The sequence below is a fragment of the Erythrolamprus reginae genome, chromosome 3, assembly GCF_031021105.1.
Source record: "Erythrolamprus reginae isolate rEryReg1 chromosome 3, rEryReg1.hap1, whole genome shotgun sequence".
NCBI classification, from domain to species: Eukaryota; Metazoa; Chordata; class Lepidosauria; order Squamata; family Dipsadidae; genus Erythrolamprus; species Erythrolamprus reginae.
Genome location: NC_091952.1, coordinates 41151191 through 41173177, shown reverse-complemented (window position 1 = coordinate 41173177; position 21987 = coordinate 41151191). Strand labels below are relative to the sequence as shown.

The 21987-nt window shown below is 39.8% G+C and overlaps 2 protein-coding genes across 2 annotated transcripts in view; both read left to right on the top strand.

The window, feature by feature from the left end:
* The window catches only part of LOC139163779 (myosin-7B-like), a 52028-nt gene extending 32400 nt beyond the window's left edge, over positions 1-19628 (top strand). Inside the window, exons 21-34 of the mRNA XM_070744885.1 lie at positions 1410-1533; positions 2648-2784; positions 3972-4227; positions 5310-5552; positions 6076-6252; positions 6459-6604; positions 7810-7900; positions 11030-11101; positions 11189-11419; positions 14016-14142; positions 15800-15918; positions 16911-17107; positions 18006-18355; positions 19492-19628. Coding sequence (XP_070600986.1) covers positions 1410-1533; positions 2648-2784; positions 3972-4227; positions 5310-5552; positions 6076-6252; positions 6459-6604; positions 7810-7900; positions 11030-11101; positions 11189-11419; positions 14016-14142; positions 15800-15918; positions 16911-17107; positions 18006-18355; positions 19492-19628 — 2407 coding nt within the window. The remainder of the gene's footprint in view (positions 1-1409; positions 1534-2647; positions 2785-3971; positions 4228-5309; positions 5553-6075; positions 6253-6458; positions 6605-7809; positions 7901-11029; positions 11102-11188; positions 11420-14015; positions 14143-15799; positions 15919-16910; positions 17108-18005; positions 18356-19491) is intronic.
* A 1259-nt stretch (positions 19629-20887) lies between these two features.
* The window catches only part of LOC139165308 (myosin-7-like), an 8355-nt gene continuing 7255 nt past the window's right edge, over positions 20888-21987 (top strand). Inside the window, exons 1-2 of the mRNA XM_070748506.1 lie at positions 20888-20927; positions 21092-21285. Coding sequence (XP_070604607.1) covers positions 20888-20927; positions 21092-21285 — 234 coding nt within the window. The remainder of the gene's footprint in view (positions 20928-21091; positions 21286-21987) is intronic.

Genomic DNA, 21987 nt, shown 5'->3' with positions numbered 1-21987 from the left:
AGCCTTCGCCCATCTGCCCGGATGTATGCCATCCTATTTAGCCACGTTTTCAAGGCTGGGCACATGGGGCAGTAAAGCACATATGCGGGAGGCAGTGCACAGCTGTGAAGGTGTCACATGTGCGCTCACATTTGCGAACTGATAGGGAAGATAAGTGAATACCATCCCTGGTCATATACTCTATACATTAATAGTATAGAGAGTATATTTTCAGAGATGTCCATGGGATATGTTAAAAAACGTCAAAATGGCAACTAGTATGGTACACTGAAAACTCTCCCTGTTTTTAAATGGGCTTCATGTGCAAAAGTATATAAAAATAGGTGGAGCTTTGATTGTGCCTTCATACTGCCACCTTGCCTTTTTTGGATCCCGGTCCTGCAGACGTCCCTTGGTATTTTTTAAAAATGATGTTAAAAATGTGGAGAAGTTTATATTGTATTAAACAGGCATATTTAGCTTCGTTAACAATAACCTAAACATATACAGTGATACCTCAAGATACGAACCCCTCGTCTTATGAACAACTCGTGATACGAACCCGGGGTTCAGAAAAATTTTGCCTCTTCTTACGAACTTTTTTCGAGTTACGAACCGGCGTTCGGAGACTGCTGGGAAGCCGCACGGCTGTTTTAAAAGGTGACAGCCGGGCGGCGGGGCTTCCCAGAAGCCTCCCGAACGCCGGTTCGTAACTCGAACAAAGTTCATAAGAAGAGGCAAAATTTTGCTGAACCCCGGGTTCTGTTCGGGAGGTTGCTGGGAAGCCCCCCGGGCCAGCTGTGACTTTTTAAAACACCCGCGCCGCTTCGCAGCTGTCTCCCGAAGCCAAACGCGGAAGTTCGGCTTTAGCGTTCGGCTTCAGGAAACAGCTGGGAAGCGGCGCGGGTGTTTTAAAAGGTCGTAGCCGGCCTGGGGAGCTTGCCAGCACCCCCCCCGAACCCCGAACCCGGGTTCGGGGGGGTGCTGGGAAGCCCCCCAGGCCGGCTGTCACCTTTTAAAACAGCCGCGCGACTTCCCAGCAGTCGCCAAAAGCTGTTTTTTTGCGGGGGGTTTTTTGGTTGCACGGATTAATTGACTTTACATTGTTTCCTATGGGAAACAATGTTTTGTCTTACGAACCTTTCGTCTTACGAACCTCCTCCTTGCACCAATGAAGTTCGTATCATGAGGTATTACTGTATTTAAGATTAGTGACCTATAAAAATCACAATGCGCTAACAACTACATATAAGGTATAATAATCCTCATCATTTAATATAGTATTTAAATCTTCACTCCAATAAAATCATGATTTTCCACACCTTTCTTTACCAAGTACCGTAAATTGTTTTAGAATCTAATCAGCTTATGGGAAGAAATATTCATGATTCTAAACATCTATTCCTTCAACTGTTAATCTTACTTTCTAGTTATCGCATCTTGAACCCAGCTGCAATACCTGATGACAAATTTGTAGATAGCAGGAAGGCCACAGAAAAACTGCTGCTTTCCTTGGACATTGACCACACCCAGTATAAGTTTGGACATACCAAGGTATTTGTTGTGCAAGTAGCATTTATGAATGAATGAGGGAAAATGCTAGGGATTGTTCTGTCTGGGTCACTCCAGAAGCCAATACCAACCCAAAAAGAGAAGCCAGACACACTGGTAAAAGGCAAAGGCAGTTTTATAAAATTCAAGAAAAACACAGGTAACAGTAAATGTCCTTACAAACAGGAAAATGCTGTATCTTCAGATATATCCACGAAGGCAAAAGTCCATGCAGCAATACAGAATTCTTGCTGCCAAGCCGAGGCTGTAGATAGCAGACCTACACCTCCCACGGGTCTTCCAAAGCTGAGAAACAAGACAGGATAACGCAACTCCAAACTGATAACACTCCACATGGCTTCAAGGGCTTGCCTGCCTTTTAAACCCTGCTAAGGAGGACCACACCCAAACCCAGCTGTACCTAATTCAGTGCTGATAATACTTCTTTAATTGCTCCTTTCTTTGATCTGACCGTCTCTGTGGCATGTCAATGACAGCTTGAGCTTCATCACCTAATGACTCCAAACTACTGGCTGGGGAGAGCCCCCCCCCCGGGGCTCTCATGCTGTTCTCCTTCATCCCATTCCTGATTTTCCTCTCCCCCGTCCGACTGTTCAGCTCCCTCCTTTTCGCTGTCATCCTCCTCCGGGCATGGAGCCAGCAGAGACACAGCCGGTCCCTGAGCAGCCTCAGGCTGAACCACAACAGGGATGAACACAATATCTTTGTCTAAACTAAGATTCATATTCCTCCTTTTATATAGTACATTTTTCTTTCTTGAGTGTTAGCTTCACACACCTTATATTCATTATGTACCATAAAGAAGAAAACTGGAATGAAAATATATAAGCAAAAAATAAATTAAAACACTTCATAAGGAAATAAAATATAATATAAAATTTAGAAATATTTTATGTCTGAATACAACTGTTTTAGAATACCAAAGTAACTTATGGTGAATTAAGCCTAATATATCTTCTAACTATGATTTATTAATTACTCAAAAATTATTTGCAGACAATTAGTAGAAGGGAATTATTCTTCAGAATTTTTGAAAAATATGATTCAAAATCACCATGAAATCAATTCCATCTTTAGTATATAATAAATATTTCAGGTATTTTTCAAAGCTGGCTTGCTGGGTCTACTGGAAGAGATGCGAGATGAACGGCTGGCTAAGATTATCACCCTCCTGCAGGCGAGGATGCGCGGTCGCCTTATGCGAATTGAATACAAGTTAATCATCACCAGAAGGTATAACGACAAAATTACCTCTGCAGATACATTTGTTTCATGTTATCTATTGGGACATTATGAATTTTATTGATTAGTGAGACATATCTGTGAGGGAGGTACCTTTCTCTTTACTAAGCTGTAAATTTCAATAACAATATTTTGCTTTTCTGAAGAAGAAGCAACATTAATGTTTTTTAATTGGCATATAATTTACAGCACAGTATTTTCAATTTCTTTCTCTCTATATTTTACTCTCAGAATCTTCAGTTTCTTTACCTTTCGTAAGCTCCTTAAAACCCACCTCTGCCGTCAGGCATGGGGGAACTGAGATATTCTTTCCCCCGAGGCCTTTACAATTTATGCATGTTATGTTTGTTTGTAGGGATGTTTGGTTTTACAATAAGGGTTTTTTAGTTGTTTAGTATTGGATTTATATGATGTTTTTTATTACTGTTGTTAGCTGCCCCGAGTCTACGGAGAGGGGTGGCATACAAATCCAATAAGTAAGTAAGTAAGTAAGTAAGTAAGTAAGTAAGTAAGTAAGTAAGTAAGTAAGTAAGTAAGTAAGTAAGTAAGTAAGTAAGTAAGTAAGTTTAGAAATAGGCATAGACAGTAATGGGCAGCCAAAATTTTTACTGCCACACTGTGGGGGTGGCTTATTTTGTGGGTGTGGCTTGATTGTCATGTGACTGGGTAGGAGTGACTTGCCAGTCATGTGACCATGTGAGAGTGGCTTGAACTATCATCATCGTTCAAGTATTAAGTCCTCGATTTACAACCTCACCAGTGTCACTCTCTGGGGTGACAATTTGCTTCGCATTTCCCAAGCTCTCCTTCCTGGGTCACCCCCTGCCTCAGGCTGGTTAGCTAGACGAATGGGTGCCAATCACCCATTGATAAAAGATGGGGGAGGAAATGGGCCCCCTGCAACTCCTGCTGGTGCTGGTCTCCCTGCCGCTTTCCAAGGAGGAGGATGGGAGGGTGGGATGGTCAGCTGGAGCTGGGTACACAGCTTCACTTATGTTGTGAGCCGCCCCGAATCCTCGGAGAGGGGCGGCATACAAATCCAATAAATAAATAAATAAATTTCCACTGGTGGAACTGTGTTCCACCCCGTCCTGCCTGCTGCCCACCCCTGGGCATAGATGAACTTCCTCTGATCCCATAGCTTTTTGTTTTCAATATGTTTCGTTAATTCCTCACAGAGAGGCACTCTACACCATCCAGTGGAACATCCGTGCTTTTAATGCTGTGAAAAACTGGTCTTGGATGAAACTCTTCTTTAAGATCAAGCCTCTCCTCAAGTCAGCTCAGACTGAGAAAGATATGGCTAACCTCAAAGAGGAATTCCAGAAACTGAAGGAAGCTCTGGAGAAGTCAGAAGCTAAGCGGAAGGAACTGGAAGAGAAACAAGTCAGCATGATCCAGGAAAAGAATGATTTGTCTCTACAGCTTCAAGCAGTGAGTAACTTATATAGTTAAGCATTCCAAATGAGCGTAGGCATCAAATGCATGTTCTATGTGAAAGGTTGGATTGAATATGACTATGAACATTTACAGACAGATATTCCTTTACATACTTAATAGATGTTCTAAAGCACGAGTGTCAAACTCATGGCGTCAGGTCGCCGTCATGTGATGTATCATGACTTTTTTCCCTTCAAGGAGCTGGAGTGGGCATGGCCTGCAACCACCTGTTTGACACTTCTGTTCTAAAGCTACAAGACCACTTCATATTCAGTGGAAGAACTAGGAGTATATATCTACATTTCCAAATCTGGACCTATAATTAAACTTTCACAAATAACTACAAATAACTAGGACAGATTTTTGTTCCAGGAGAAAGATGAAGACACTCAAATGAAGTGAGGATCACTTTAAAAAAAATTTAAAAAAATTATTAATTTTCTTAAAATGGACAAAATCGACAAACATACATTTAACATAGAAGTGGGGTTGTATCTTCCCCACTTATTCTAGAAGTAAAATTTCAATAAAAAAAAAGAATACATTTAAAAAAGCTTAAAATCGACTTATTACTTTAAATGAAAAGAAGAAATTTGTTTAACTTTTTATAATAAATCTTCATACATAAACTAATTCTAACATAACACTTAAAACATATCCTGACTCATTCTAACATAACACTTAAATCATATCTCTAGTAATACAATTTTCTTATTTATTTGTTTATTTTTACTTTAAATATTTCTTCTTGTTTATCCATATATACACTTTGTTCCATATCTCATAAAATTCTGTTTCTTCTTGATCTTTTAACCGTCTTGTCATCATATCCATTTCAGCGCAATCTAATATTTTCTTAATAACTTCCTCTTCTTTGGGGATATTTTCCCCTTTCCAATTTTGCGCATATATTATCCTGGCTGCGGGAGGATCACTTTTTAAATGTCCATAAATGACAACTACCTATAAAACCATCATAGCTTTTAAAATTAATTTTCATACACCTATGTACACCTTTGAGCTTTTACTAACAACCATTAGAGTGGTAAAAGTGCTGCTTTGGATGTTCTTCACAGGAGCAAGATAATTTGGCTGATGCAGAGGACAGGTGTGACCTCTTGATTAAGACCAAAATTCAGCTCGAAGCCAAAGTGAAAGAACTGGTGGAGCGTCTGGAGGATGAGGAGGAAATGAATGCTGAGCTGACAGCTAAAAAACGAAAACTGGAGGATGAGTGTTCTGAACTGAAGAAAGACATTGATGACCTGGAGATCACCCTGGCCAAAGTGGAGAAGGAGAAACATGCCACAGAAAACAAGGTGAGAAAAACTGGAAAAAATAACAATAAAGGCATAAACTGTCTTGATTGCTCACATACTGCATAAAAATGTATACAGCAGTTAAAACTCTTTACTGGGTCTAACTATAGAGGTTGATATACAGCTCAGCTAAATCACTGAAGAGCACTAAGCTATTTCAGTTCTTCATAGGATTCTGAAGCATATTACCAGCAAGAGAAAGTTCTGTTTTCTTCAATCTCAAATAGCAGAAATAATGCAGGTTTTTTTAGTGTAGATTATTGGGAAAGTTGAAACATTATTATACACATTCTCTGTTGATCATAAAAACCACTATTGTACAAAATCTGGAATTAATATGGTTAGCTTTACACTTTTGTTTAGATTTTCATTCTACCATGTTATGAGTATATCCCTCTAAGCCAGAGATTCCCAACCTTGGCAACTTTGACTTGAGGATTTCAACTCCCAGAAATTAAGTCCACAAGTCTTAAGGTTGCCAAGTTTGAAGACCTCTGCTCTAAGCTATCCAATCATATTCTAGGTGAAAAACCTGATTGAAGAAATGGCTGCTTTGGATGAGGTCATTGCTAAGTTAACCAAGGAAAAAAAGGCACTACAGGAGGCCCACCAACAAGCTTTGGATGACCTTCAAGCTGAGGAGGACAAAGTCAACACTCTAACCAAGGCTAAAGTCAAGCTGGAACAGCAAGTGGATGATGTGAGTTAACACATGACAATGGACCGTCACAATGGAGGACGGTCATGTCTAATCTTATTATGTAGTATGTCATGGGTGGACAACCTGTAGTGTTATAACTAGATGCCACCCCATATCCTTTCTTTAGGAACCCCTGGAGCATTTTTGATCCCTATATCCATTTTTCAGTGATGTGCATTTTTCCCTACTATTTTTGTGCTTTCTAGCTGGAGAGTTCTTTAGAGCAAGAAAAGAAGATACGGATGGACCTGGAAAGAGCAAAGCGCAAGCTAGAAGGTGATTTAAAATTAACACAAGAATCTGTGATGGATCTGGAGAATGATAAACAGCAACTTGAGGAGAAACTCAAAAAGTAAGCATGTTTCTCAAAATGGTAAATAGACATTTAGACAACCAAATCATATTATACATACTCTGCTGTTTTATTTTGATGTATTTATTTGTAGCCTAGAGTGGAAAACATATCCAACATACCTTTCACCTTCTATTTTCCCTGCAACAATCCTGTGGGAGTGGGTGGTGGGTGGGAGGTTGAAAGCTAAGCCAAGACTTGAACTGATAGCCTCCAGCTTTCTAGCCTGGTGCCTTAATCACTAAACCAAACTGGCTCTCTAAATAATGTTCTCTATACAGTATAATATTCTCTTTACTTTTACTTTACCATTCACCTTAATGCTTTCTTTACATTAATCTAATGGCAGAATATATTATAAATCAAGTACTGCTATTGCTAATATTTTAATCTTATTCCACTTTAGAATTTTGAAGCAATACTAACAGAATTATTCTTCTACTGCCTTGCCTAAAGCCATCTTGAGAAGATAGCTCTTGTATGTGAGGCATTGTTCAAATGCAAATGAAATGAAAAAGAGAGATGCAATAGAATATATGTTTTAGAGTTCATTGACAAACTCATAAAGAGTCATATGATTTGGAAAACAAACAGCTGCAAAGATGTCTGTTTCATCACTACTTTGTAGGAAGATCATTAACAAGAACTGGATTAAATCACCACACTAAAATATTTCAGGGAATGCTTTCAGTTTGGTATAAATAATAATTCAGTTGCTGACAAACGACACTGTGAAAATGTTGCTTGCAGGAGAAATATTCACTTTGGGACAATAGCCAAAAGATAATGTTGTGCACTACTGATTTCAGAGAAACTTAAATACTTATTGTTAATTAAGACTTTTCCCTCTCATTTCCTCATTTTCAATTAAAATTTTCAATCAGACAAGTTAGAAGAATAGAGAAAAGGCTTTGAAGTGCAGCTATTTAGCCTGCTAATTTTGCCTTCAAGAAAAATAGAAGCAAGAAGCAAACAATTTTCCTCTTTGCCCCAGACCTTAAAGTTAATGTTATTTATTTATTTGTTGCTTGTTTATTATTTAGAAGAGATTATATGTAGCTCAGAGATGAACTGTGGAATGAGTCATTGTTGCTTTCTGAGCTTGGTTGTTTGCAAGAGAGCAATAAGAACTTCACAATCACATTAACTAAAGCAAACATCATGAGTATAAGATGCACAAGTTACATTTATTTATTTTTCCATAGGAAAGACTTTGAAACAAACCAGTTAAATTCAAGAATTGAAGATGAACAACTTCTTGGAATTCAGCTGCAGAAAAAAATTAAAGAACTCCAGGTAAATATATATAGATTTAAATGGAGGTCGCAGACAGACCATCTTAGTTGGGTTACTTCAAGGGATGCCATAGTACCATAATCTCGGACTCTCTTTCAACCTTGAACCAGAAATATTCTTTTCTATCAGTACCTACTAGCACCAATGAACTTCAGAATCTGGCATCATGAAGAAAGGAAACAAAATATAATTTTGTTCTAGATTTGGGGCATACTGTTGGTAATCAAACTCTATACAGTAATACCTCATCTTACGAACCTAATTGGTTCCGGAAGGAGGCTCGTAAGGTGAAAAGTTCGTAACATGAAACAATGTTTCCCATTGGAAACAATGTAAAAGCTATTAATGCGTGCAAGGGGGGAAAAATCCCAAAATGGCGCTCTGCTGGGTGCCGCCGCCCGGCTGTCACCTTTTAAAACAGCTGGGGGGCTTCTCAGCGTTCTCCTGAACCTGAACCCGAACTTTTTGGGTTTGGGTTCAGGAGGCCACCGAGAAGCGCCACCGCCTGCCTGTCACCTTCTTAAACAGCCGGGGGGCTTCTCGGGGTTCTCCTGAACCTGAACCCGGAAGTTCGGGAACTTCGAGAAGCACCCGGCTGTTTCAGAAGGTTACAGCTGGGCGCTGCCGCTCGGCGGAGCGCTGTTTTTGCGATTGGCGATGGCATTTTCAGCCAATCTGGAGGCTGGAAAGGAGGTGGGGAATCCCAATAGGGAATTCCATGGGCGGAGCTTTGATGTCACGAAGACGTCCTTCCTGGTCAGCCAGGTTCGTATCTTGAAGTGTTCGTATCACGAGGGGTTCGTATCATGAGGTACCACTGTATCTTGATTTAGTTATCTTCAGAAATCCTTCATTGTGCGAATGACATCAAAAATTCATTAAGCGGGTGACTCTTCCTATCTTGTTTAGTTTCAGTTTGCAGGAAACCGAGTCATTGCATCAAATAGTGGGAGGTTCAGCAAGTTGCAGTTTAACAACACTTGGAGGGTTCCCTTCCCATGCAATATTGTCACGAATAAAAATTAACTGGAAAGGGAGCAATGAAAATGGGATTACAGTAGCAACAATAACAGGTTAACATGGCTTTCATTGGAACAAAATTCATTCATTGGAACAAAATAATACAGTTGAAAGAAAAGTTGAAGTCTCCCCCCACCTCTAGTATATTATTTATAGCAAAAGTCAAAACGGGTAAGCATTCCATGTAGCTAATGAGAATTTTTAAGTAGCCCACTGCAGTATACAGATTAGATTAGATTAAATTTATTGGATTTATATGCCGCCCCTCTCCGCAGACTCGGGTCGGCTCACAACAATGGCAAAAACAGCACATAGTGACAAATCTAATAATTACCAATCTAATTACAGTTTTAGGTTAAAAAATTCATGAAAGCAACCCCAATATACAGTGATACCTCATCTTACAAACGCCTCGACATACAAACTTTTCGAGATACAAACCCGGGGTTTAAGATTTTTTTGCCTCTTCTTACAAACTACTTTCACCTTACAAACCCACCGCCGCCGCTGGGATGCCCCGCCTCCGGACTTCCATTGTAAGTGAAGCACCTGTTTTCACGCTGCTGGGATTCCCCTGAGGCTCCCCTCCATGGGAAACCCCACCTTCGGACTTCCGTGTTTTTGTGATGCTGCAGGAGAATCCCAGCAGCGCAAAAACGGGTGCTTCGCTGTCGAGGGGAGCCTCAGTGAAATCGGAGCATTGCAAAAACATAGAGGTCCGGAGGTGGGGTTTCGAGGACTTCAGTGTTTTTGCAATGCTGCGATTTCACTGATGCTCCCTTCGCTGGGAAACCCCACCTCTGGACATCCGTTGGCAGCAAAGCGCTCATTTTTGCAATGCTGGGATTCTCCTGCTGGGATTCCCCTGCAGCATCGCAAAAACACAGAAGTCCAGAGGTGGGGTTTCCCATGGAGGGGAGCCTCATGGGAATCCCAGCAGCACAAAAATGGGTGCTTCGGCAGGCAAAAGGGGTGAATTTTGGGCTTGCACACATTAATCACTTTTCCATTGATTCCTATGGGAAACATTGTTTCATCTTACAAACTTTTCACCTTAAGAACCTTGTCCGGGAACCAATTATGTTTGTAAGACAAGGTATCACTGTATATAAAAAACAAGCACACAATCAATCAAACACCAAAACAACATGGGCAAGGGGGAGATGTTTCAATTCCCCCATGCCTGACGGCAGAGGTGGGTTTTAAGGAGTTTACGAAAGGCAAGGAGGGTGGGGACAATCCTAATCTCAGGGGGGAGCTGGTTCCAGAGGGTCGGAGCCACCACAGAGAAGGCTCTTCCCCTGGGTCCCGCCAGATGACATCGTTTAGTCAACGGGACCCGAAGAAGGCCAACTCTGTGAGACCTAACCGGTCACTGGGATTCGTGCGGCAGAAGGCGGTCCCGAAGATATTCTGGTCTGGTGCCATGAAGGGCTTTATAGGTCATAACCAACACTTTGAATTTTGACCGGAAACTGATCGGCAACCAATGCAGACTGCGGAGTGTTGGAGTAATATGGGCATACTTAGAGAAGCCCATAATTGCTCTCGCAGCTGCATTCTGCACGATCTGAAGTTTCCGAACACTTTTCAAAGTTAGCCCCATGTAGAGAGTGTTACAGTAGTCGAGCCTCGAGGTGATGAGGGCATGAGTGACTGTGAGCAATGACTCCCGGTCCAAATAGGGCCGCAACTGGTGCACCAGGCGAATCTGGGCAAACGCCTCCCTCGCCACAGCTGAAAGATGGTTCTCTAATGTGAGCTGTGGATCGAGGAGGACGCCCAAGTTGCCGACCCTCTCTGAGGGGGTCAATAATTCCCCTCCCCAGGGTAATGGATGGACAAATGGAGTTGTCCTTGGGAGGCAGAACCCACAGCCACTCTGTCTTATCCGGGTTGAGTTTGAGTCTGTTGACACCCATCCAGGCCCCAACAGCCTCCAGGCACCGGCACATCACTTCCACAGCTTCGTTGACTAAATATTCTGGTCATCTAGGGCTAACGTGATCCATATGTTGGTGAAAATCCAGGTAGAAAAGGTATAAGCAACACCGGCAGAAACAGCACAGATTTTTCTGGTAGTCCCTGCCAATTGTTATCTCCTTACAGGCTCGAATTGAGGAGCTGGAAGAGGAGCTTGAGGCAGAACGAGCTGCCAGAGCCAAAGTGGAGAAGCAAAGAGCTGAAGTGGCTCATGAGCTGGAAGAGCTGAGTGAGCGGCTTGAAGAGGCGGGGGGTGCCACAGCCTGCCAAATAGAGCTGAACAAGAAACGGGAAGCAGAGTTCTTGAAGTTACGCAGGGACCTGGAAGAAGCCACCTTGCAGAACGAGTCCACTGCTGCCACCCTGCGCAAGAAACACGCTGACTCAGTGGCTGAACTGGGGGAGCAGATTGACAACTTGCAGCGGGTGAAGCAAAAGCTAGAAAAGGAGAAGAGTGAATTGAAGATGGAAGTGGATGATCTAGCTTCCAACATTGACTACCTCACAAAGAATAAGGTGAATGGTTGAGTCATGTGGAATTCTATCTAAACTTATTGTCTGTGTATTAATGGATGGCACGGGAGAGTTATTGTGTGCTAAATGTCTCCTATAAGAGCTATCAATATGATGAAGGGTTTATTCCTCCCACAGTTGCTATTTTGGGCTGCATTTTCAACCCTTTGCACTGGGCTAGTTCTTGCTTTTCTGCTTAGACCAGTCTTTCTCAAACTTGGCAACTTTAAAATGTGTCGGTTTCAACTCATCAAATTCCCCATTCAACCATGATAGTTGACACAGCCCCTTTGGAACTTGCTATATGTGAAGACGTGTGTAATTCTAATATATAGGTACTTTTGAAATGTTAAAAAGCATATATTTGATGCAAAAGACAAAGTATTGAGAACGTTTACCTTCTCATCAGGTTTCTAGACTTAATGGCTGTAAAAAAGAAAAACACCATCAGACCTGATAAAAAAGTGATGTAATTGTTAAATAATCTTAGAATACAGACTGAAAACAGATGTTGGCTCAACATAATTGTAGCCAAACATCTGAGTAACATAAGCAGAACAAATGATACAAAGCTATAAATAAATCTGTTTTTGTTTTTTAAAGACATCAATTGAAATTAATAATGGAAATTGCAACGTTTAATTTTTCCTAATAAACAATTGTTATGATAAAAAAAGATGAGTCTTCTCTCAGTTTGGAAGTATAGATCAGATTTATCTAATGCAGAAATCATATACTATATTTCAATAACTGTCCTTTCCACTTTCTGAATGCCTTATCTTTACTGCATTCCAGTAGTTTCTTTTACTGATCAGGACTCTGAATGACTGATGAAAAAAAACCACACACCAGCAGTGTTCCCTCTAATTTTTTTTTTGGGGTGGGCGGAAAAGTATAGTGTCTGACCGGCAGTCCCTTCGGGACTGGGCGGCACAGAAATAATAAACAAACAAACAAACAAACAAACAAACAAACAAACAAACAAATAAAAAACCCACCCTGTTTTGCCTCAGAGAATTTCAAAATAAAATACAGTGGAACCCCGACATAAGAGCTGCTCTACTTAAGAGCAACTCGAGATAAGAGCTGGGAGGGGAGAGATATTTTTGTTCTACTTACAAGCCCAAATTCGAGATACAAGCGCCAAGGAGCTGTCTCCTGAAGCCAAACGCTAACTTCCGCGTTCGGCTTCAGGAGACAGCTGCGAAGCGGCGCGCGTGTTTTAAAAGGTTGCAGTCGGCCTGGGGGGCTCGGGGGGGGGGTGCTTGCAGCTTTCTTTCTTGCTCTTTTTCTTTCTCTCTTTTACCTTCCCTTCCTCTATTTCTTCTTTTCTTTCTCCTTCCCACCTTCTTCCCTCCCTCCCTCCCTTCACTCATTCCTCTCTTACTCTCCCCTTTCATAAGTTTCCTTGCTTCCTTCCTCTGTTCCTGTCCCTTCCCCCTTTCTTTCTTTCTTTCTTTCTTTCTTTCTTTCTTTCTTTCTTTCTTTCTTTCTTGCTTTCTTTCTTTCTTGCTTTCTTGCTTGCTTGCTTGCTTTCTTGCTCTTTTTCTTTCTCTCTTTTACCTTCCCTTCCTCTATTTCTTCTTTTCTTTCTCCTTCCCACCTTCTTCCCTCCCTCCCTCCCTTCACTCATTCCTCTCTTACTCTCCCCTTTCATAAGTTTCCTTGCTTCCTTCCTCTGTTCCTGTCCCTTCCCTCTTTCCTTCCTTCCTTCCCACCCTCCGTCCATTCATTCACCCATTCCTCTCTTGATCGCTTAAAGCCGGTCCCTGGTGCAAAAAGGGTTGGGGACCTCTGTCCTACAGGATTGGGTGGCAGAGAAGTTGAACATATGTAAATTTAAAAGTTTAAGAAAGTTTACAAGTTAAGTGAAAGAAACTTCATTATTCATTTATATGTACATGTACATTTCTTCATTAAAAACATGTCTTTCTGCATAATTTAGACTAACTTTGTGAGTTTTTTGAGGGCTGGAACCAATTAAAATTATTTACATTAATTCCTATGGGGAAAAGTCGTTCGAGATAAGAGCTGCTCGACTTAAGAGCCCAGGTCCGGAACGAATTAAACTCGTATCTCGAGGTACCACTGTACTGTACTGTGTGTCTATAACAGTGAGCTCATAATAGGGCAACTCTATCAATATCAAAATGCCACTTAAATAGTTGAGCTAGTTTCAAACTAGATTTTGATTTTCTTTCTCTCTTCCTTACTCCCATTCTTTTTCTTTTCCTTCCCCTCTTTTTTCTATCTGTTTCTCTCTCTTCCTGTCTTCCTCTCTCTCTCCTTCCCTCTCACTCTTTCCCTCTCGGCTTCTGGGCAGGTTTGGAAAACTCTGAGTTGATGATGATTTTTAAGTGAGTGATTGCTCACTGCTCAGCTTAGAGGGAACTATGCACACCAGTAGCTAACTCTTCTTAGGATACCTCGTGCATTCCAGTCGTGCATTCAGTTGGGAAGCTAACAGATATGCCATATGAATATAACAACAAAGTCTGAACCATGAAATAGAATTCTTAATCTAGACCAGACTCATTCCTTGATTATTTAATTCTTAGGGAATTCCAGAATATATCCAAACCTTTTCTCCCTGTTACAGGCGAATGCTGAGAAACTCTGCCGGACATATGAGGACCAGCTAAGTGAAGCCAAATCAAAAGTGGATGAACTCCAGCGTCAGCTGGCTGAAGTGAGCACCCAACGTGGGAGACTGCAGACTGAAAGTGGTATGTTATTCATTTACTTTTATCTAATTTAATTTAATTTATCTAATCTATCAAATCTATCACAGCAGTTTTTACCTTTGAATAGCAGCGGTAATGGGTCTCCCCAAGATTAAATCAATCTAGTAATAATAGAACATTGATCATTGATGTTAATACTTGATATATCTTATGGCGTTTGAAGAATACTAAAGTTGCTGCAGAACACCGAGGAAATGTGATTTGGTACCCAAAAAAAGTAGACAAACAAAACAGGGAATTTGTGCAATTCCAGAAGTGGGTAAAAGAGGGAATTTCAGCCACGGTGATCTATCATAAGAAATGCTATCTTTTGAAATTATCAGAGATATACTATATGTTGTTCTCTTTTGGATCTATGATTAGCAGAAATTATGGAGAAATCTTTATGCATTGGATTTAATAAATAATAATAAGTACTTTATTGTCATTGTATGTATATACACAGTATACCCATGCAACAAAATTCGTATGACGCCAAAGACAAATCTCAACATACATAACAATCTGACAGAACATGCTCAACCCTCCACAATTTCCTACCTGAACCTTCCAACGTACACACACCAGATCAAGTAGTATTGTCCAGCAGTTCACTGATGGTGACCCCTTAGTACATTGTTAGGTGCAATTATAGCTCTGCGATAAAAACTGTTAGAAAATGTGTGGTTCGAGTTTTAATTGTTCTGTATCTTCTGCCAGAAGGCAGCAGTCCAAAAAGATTGTAAACAGGATGAGAAGAGTCTGAGCTTGAGCATAATGTGTGGTTTCCCTACATATAGAATGATGTAGATTTTTAGGGGAGAAAGTTGAATAAAATCATGGCCAGCATGATTAATAATGAAAACTACTGTTTTTCATTAGCCTCTCAGAGGACATATAAATTCCCACATTTGCTGTGATTGTTTCATTAACATTTCTTAATGAATAGCTAATAAAAGATGTGTTATTAAATGATCTGACAGCATACTCATAAAGCCCGGGGTGACAACAGCAAACAGGGCAGGGTAACCAAGAACCATGTACAATATAAGAACAGCTTTGATTCCATATCAACTAATTTCACTTTCTTGAAAAGAAAAAAAAATCAATTTTTCTGTTGAACTCACAGAATATCCATTGGAAGTCAGGACCAATCATGAAATTTACTGTGTCTAGTTTTGATACCAAAGCAATTGAAAACAGAGTACAGTGTTCCCTCGATTTTTGCGGGTTCGAACTTTGCGAAAAGTCTATACCACGGTTTTTCAAAAATATTAATTAAAAAATACTTTGCGGGTTTTTTCCCTATAGCATGGTTTTTCCCGCCCGATGACATCATATGTCATTGCCAAACTTTCATCCGCTTTTAATAAATATTTCTTTTAATAAACTTTAATAAATAAACATGGTGAGTAATAATTTAAATGGTTGCTAAGGGAATGGGAAATTGCAGTTTAGGGGTTTAAAGTGTTAAGGGAAGGCTTGTGATACAGTTTATAGCCAAAAATAGTGTATTTACTTCTGCATCTCTACTTCGGAAATTCGACTTTTGCGGGCAGTCTCGGAACGCATCCCCCGTGAAAATCGAAGGAACACTGTATTATGATGACCAATTTGACAGTGATATGTATATTTATATATATATTTTTTACAAAATCAGGTGAACTAAGTCGGCTCCTTGAAGAGAAAGAATCTCTTATAAACCAGCTGAGTCGAGGCAAAACTTCCTTTACCCAAACCATTGAGGAACTCAAAAGGCAGCTAGAAGAAGAGACCAAGGTGATTATTTAAACATATAGAAGTTAGATCTGTGATAATGAGCAACTGATCTTCATAGATTCAGACTGACGTTTTAAAAAATGGGCCAAATCTCAGAGTATATGAATTAAACAGTAAAAAGAAGGGTTGCTGTCTAGAGATAGTATATTTTAAGGTAAAGGTAAAGGTTCCCGTTGCACATATGTGCTGATCATTCCTGACTCTAGGGGATGGTGCCAAAGAGGAATCATCACCAGCATTATCCCCTATATATTTTTGCTCCATTACTAAAGCTTCTATATTACTTTGAAATTTAAAAGTGGGGATTTCTGAATCGATTATACAATTTGAGGAAGATTTGCAATCTTGCTAGTCATTTTAGAAATTGTTTTGCATTAAGACACTATAGATTCTGATTGCTTACCATATATGCACTTATTTTTCTCCTTTGCTGATAACATTCAAGTGATGTTAGTGAGTAAGCAAGAAGCAGCAATTCTTGATGAGACAAAATGGCTCTATAAACATTAGGCAGATGCCTTCTCTTCTCAAAGCCAAGATAATAGCCAAATTTTCATTGATCTGAAAATGTGGAAGGAAAAAAAAATGAAGAGTTTAAAAATTATAGTGTTTTTTTAACTTGTATGTTTCCCAAAATCATGTTTTAGGAGATGGGTGACTATATAAACATGAAACAAATATGTGAATAGCTTGGTATATACATAGTGTGTGATTTCTGTGTTCAGCAGAAACTAGATCTGTGTACTGTACACATCCATATTCTTCTAATAAATCAGGACTATCCTAACAAATAATTACCTTCATAGAGTCATTATTGGAGTGGGCAGCATATACAGTACATCCAATAAGTAGGCAGCAGCAAGCCAGGACTCAATGCTTGTCAAAATGCATCTATGGGAATATATAAAATCCTATTTTTATTTGGCATGGTGAGAGCTGGAAGTATTAACTGCTTGATTTAATTTTAATCCCAACATTTTTCAACTTTTCAGTCTAAGAATGCTTTGGCTCATGCTTTGCAAGCATCCCGCCATGACTGTGACCTTCTGCGGGAGCAGTATGAAGAGGAGGTGGAAGCCAAAGGGGAGCTTCAGCGCTCTTTGTCCAAGGCCAATGCTGAAGTAGCCCAATGGAGGACCAAATATGAAACAGATGCCATTCAGAGAACAGAGGAATTAGAGGAAGCCAAGTGAGTTCCTGTAATAGTCATTCACCCTAAGTATATTCTGAGAATCAAAATTCTATAACAGAGGGAAGCACTTTGGTATCACAGTGATGCCTATTTAACATTTTTGAAGTGAAAGCAGAGAAAGTTTCCATATTAGTGTTGTGGCCAGTCCACATCAGGCTCAGCTGATCACGGATTTTGAGGATCGAGAGATGGATGCATTTTGGTATCCTGCGCCAGTGTTTTTGGCACCTGAGTCTGAGAGTGGAGAGGATGAGAAGTTAGAGACTGAAAGCCAACCAGAGAGTGTAGCACCTCCAGAAGTGGTATTGAGTGACTCAGAAGATGATGCAAGAGGGAGAAGATTAGCAAACAGGATTAATTGAGGAGGAAGGGATTTACGCCTTGTGATTATATAAGGGGAGGTCTCACAATGAATCAGTGTGAGCGACAACATTCTAACAATGGAGAGATGCAGGGTCAGTGGCTTAGAGATCATTCCTGCCTACGACAGCTTTAACAATTGCAATCTGCTTCTTTGGACAGTTCTGCCAAGATACTGTGAGTTGGGTGATTGACATAATTACTTCAAAGAGGCTTTTTAATGAGCTTTTGTTCTCCGGCCCAAGATTGTGCTTATCTGTGAGTCATTAGCTTCAGAACACTGCCCAGAATGGACTAAATATCCCTTTGATTTTTAACCATTTTCTGCTATGCCTGTTTTAAGCAATATATCTCAAGTTTACACTTTCCGGCTATGTATATGAACTTTTATTCCTGCTGGCATCATGCCTTGACAGAACAATTAGGACTTATTGCAGGACACTATGCAATGAATGTAGTAGGGTTTCTGAAGTTTTGTCTCCAATGTGTGCTCCAATACCATCCTTATCTAATCAGGATGCTTGGCAAATTTCAGGAAGAAGCTGGCCATCCGTTTACAAGAGGCAGAGGAGGCTGTGGAAGCGGCCCATGCCAAATGTTCCTCTCTGGAGAAAACCAAGCATCGTCTTCAGACTGAAATAGAGGATTTGTCCATTGACCTGGAGAGAGCTAACTCAGCTTGTGCTGCTCTGGACAAGAAACAACGTGGTTTTGACAGGATCATTGCTGAGTGGAAACAGAAATATGAGGAAACGCAAACAGAGCTGGAATCTTCTCAAAAAGAGTCCCGTAGCCTGAGTACAGAACTTTTCAAGCTCAAGAATGCCTACGAAGAGTCCCTGGAGAATCTAGAGACTCTCAAGCGTGAGAACAAGAATCTGCAAGGTATCAACAATGCTGTCTAAATGGCAGAGTATATATTTTTTTTAAATGGACCTTTAGGCAGAAGCAGAAATATAGAACAAGGCCAGAAGATAGAAACAGTAGAATAAATAAATCAGTTTTCTAATATGCTGCTTTTGTGCCTTTTTAAAAAATAAGTCAATGTTAGCCATACTTAATTCAGCATGGCTTAGAATTTTGATTGTTATACATTCAATTCTAGGTAATGAATTGGCTTCTATAAAAGCAGGCAGGCAAAAGTTTACAACAAGGATGGTTCTTTTTCTGATTTTGAGGTGATTTGTTCACTAAAAAAATAGTGGGAAATTGTCCTTTTGCAATCTAAAAGTTTGCAGTCATATTTCTGTGGTGCAATTTCAGGGGGAAGGCTGCAAAAATGGGATTAGGAGAGGTTACAGATGGGTTGCCCATTCTTACCAGAAGTCATAATCTATTTATCCCAACCAGTTGATCAAAAAATAAGTAGAAAATTGAATGGGCCAGTATTTTTAAAAATTTGTAAGACTGCTATCAATATTGTAGCTCCATAACATATTGGATAACGTTAGACTGATGTTCTGTTTCCAAATAACCATGTCACCTTGGAACAGTTGCTATTGCTAGATGGGTATAATTTATGGGATTTTAAATAAAAGGATAAATGCTTTGTACTCCTTGGAGCAAGTTGTGTATGCATGAAAATCTTACATTCAACCAGCTATATAAGGCCAATTCCACCAATAACTTAATATCCAGAATTTTAGAATAAGTATTTACTTTATTTCCCTTCTTTGTTGTGACTTTTGACTACTTTTTCCTAGACATTAATAATTATTAAGGAAAGAAAAAACACTTAAATATACTAGTTTGGTGATTTTTAAAGTGTCTCTATTAATATAAAATACACAAATATACTGTAGGTAGGAATAAATGGTAGCATTCTATATACCAGTGAACAGAGCATAATGTGATCAAACCTTCTATTACCCCTAATGACGTAAGATTGCTCTGATGGCATAACCTTATAGACTAGAAATTAAATTTGATTTTGAATATAGTAAAGAACGCACACAATAGTGGGGGTTACCCAGGTTTCCAAACTACAAATAAGTGTATAATATTTGTCTTGGTCTCTTCAGAGGAGATAATTGACCTAACTGATCAAATTAGCATGAGTGGAAAAACCATACATGAACTTGAGAAGCTGAAGAAAGGCTTGGAAACAGAAAAGAATGACATCCAAGCAGCCTTAGAAGAAGCCGAGGTAAGCTCTTGAATGATTGTGGTAACCCTTGCTATTATTTAAACTTGACATATTATCAGGTATTATGCTTTACTTGGTTTGGATCCAACATTTGAGAGGAATTCATTGCAGTGATCTGTAAACCATGGATTATGATTTAACATAGCATGTGAACCAGCTTGTTGTGCCATAGCCAATAAATATTTAAATATGATACATATACAAAACAATATGAATAGTATCCAGATCTCTTCCCAACTACAATGGAGGCTGCAAAGAATTGGGTGTGAAGGGAATAGTGTAATGTAGTAAAAATGAAATAGCAATTGACAGTACTGTGAAATGGTACATTGGCTTGATATAAACATAATGATATGTAAGTGGCTTGCTTTTTACATAAACCAGTTTGTTAAGCAAATCATGATTTTAAAAAGATTATGATTTAAGTAAAGCGATTATGCAATTGCCCAAGGACAATAGTCTGGCTGTTGCCTTTTGCTACTTGTTCCATGTGTCTTTAATCCATTATTTAAAACCCAATAAATAAAACTACAGTAGAAGCAGAAAATTTATCTGGGTCTGACATGGCATCTATTTCTAGATTTTCCGCAAAGATCTCCAAATGCCTAAGAACTATTGGATATTATAAAGATGTTTGCCTAATCTACAAATAAGTAATATGATGCCCAGTTTTTTGGACTTTAATTTAAAGTTTTTTTAAAAATTTTCATCAATCATAACCATAGCTTTGTCAACGGAAGTCATTATGACAATTAATCTCTTTAAAAAAATAGAAAAAAAAACTAAAAAGGAAGATAACGATCAGAAATGTTGATAGTAATCCACATTCATGATATAGCAGATTGAAGGGAAGCAAACTTCTGTTGAAATTGATCACTATTTATATTTTTTGTGACTTAAGGGAGCCCTGGAAACATGAGGAGAGCAAGACTCTACGCATCCAGTTGGAGCTGTCCCAGATCAAAGCAGATGTTGATAGGAAACTGGCAGAAAAAAGATGAAGAGTTTGAAAATTTAAGGTAGAAATATGACATATTGGAGAATCTGTTACATATGTTATGGAATGAATTGTAGTGGTATTTATTTTCTGAAATTTTCACAAGTGAGAAAATCTACTCTCAGAGGCACTGTTGAAAAAAGCAAGGGCGCATTGATGGTTCAGTATTCCTAGGCTAATGAATTAAGTCATCATCATCATTATTTAATGACCCTATAAACCCTTGTGGGCATGGAGTCTGGGCAGTGAATGGAGCTGAGTATTTGCTAGCCGGATGCCCCTTCCTGTCACCAATGTGGAGTTTTGTTCAACAGGTATATATTCTCATTGTGCCCAGGGAGAGAAATATCTGCCTTTACCTAGGACCGAACTCACAGCCTCATTATTGTGAGCAGAGAGTTCCACCTCTAGGTCACCACACCACTTGGGCTAATGAATTCAGTGCCTCGTACTAAAACACTTTTCTTTTTTCTTACAGGCGTAAATCATCAGAGAACCATGGATTCTATGCAGGCCTCCTTGGATGCTGAAGCCAAAGCCAAAAATGAGGCTACCAGGTTGCGAAAGAAAATGGAGGGAGATCTCAATGAGATGGAGATCCAGCTGAGTCATGCCAATCGCCAGGCTGCTGAGTCTCAGAAACTGGTGCGGCAGCTCCAATCCCAATTGAAGGTCTGTCTTAACCATTTTTCAAGTAAATATAGTCTATCAGGCAACTGGGGCTCTCTTTTCCAATCTTCCTAATGATTATCACCTTATATTAAAAGGTCGCAGTTTTATTTGGAAGTAGCACGTGTTATTATTGTTCTGTCTTTAAGGGCTGCAGAGAATGCAAAGCAATGTGCAGTGATAATCACTGTGGGCTAAAACTAAAGCTGTTAGCATTTTCCCCCACTGTAGGGAATTTGTTTCTCCGGACAGACTGGATTTATTTGCTAGGAACTTAATGTACTGTTAAGAATGTTATTTCAGTCCCCAAAAAACTAAGAGCAATAGAAGGTCAGGAGTTTGCAGGGGTGGGCTACTGCCCGGACGAGGGGGGATGCAGTGGGGTAGTGAGAATGGAGCTCCACCCCAGAGCACCCAATTTGCACTGAAAGATGTTGAAAGAAATTGCAGGGCATCCTGCATAAGCTCCACAGTGTGGTAATAAAAATTTTGGTAGCCCTTCACTGAGAGTTTGTCACGCGGTAGTGTGATTTTGGGACACTCCCGGTGGCTGGAAATCTTTATGTGGCCCCAAAGCTACAGGTTGCTCACCTTCTTTCTTGGTATTCACTATTGGGAATCATTGTTTGACATCTTTAGCGGTTCGTTGAGTTTTGCAGAACAACTTTTATTTTTTTTCTTGTGTTAAAACTGACTTTCCTTGAT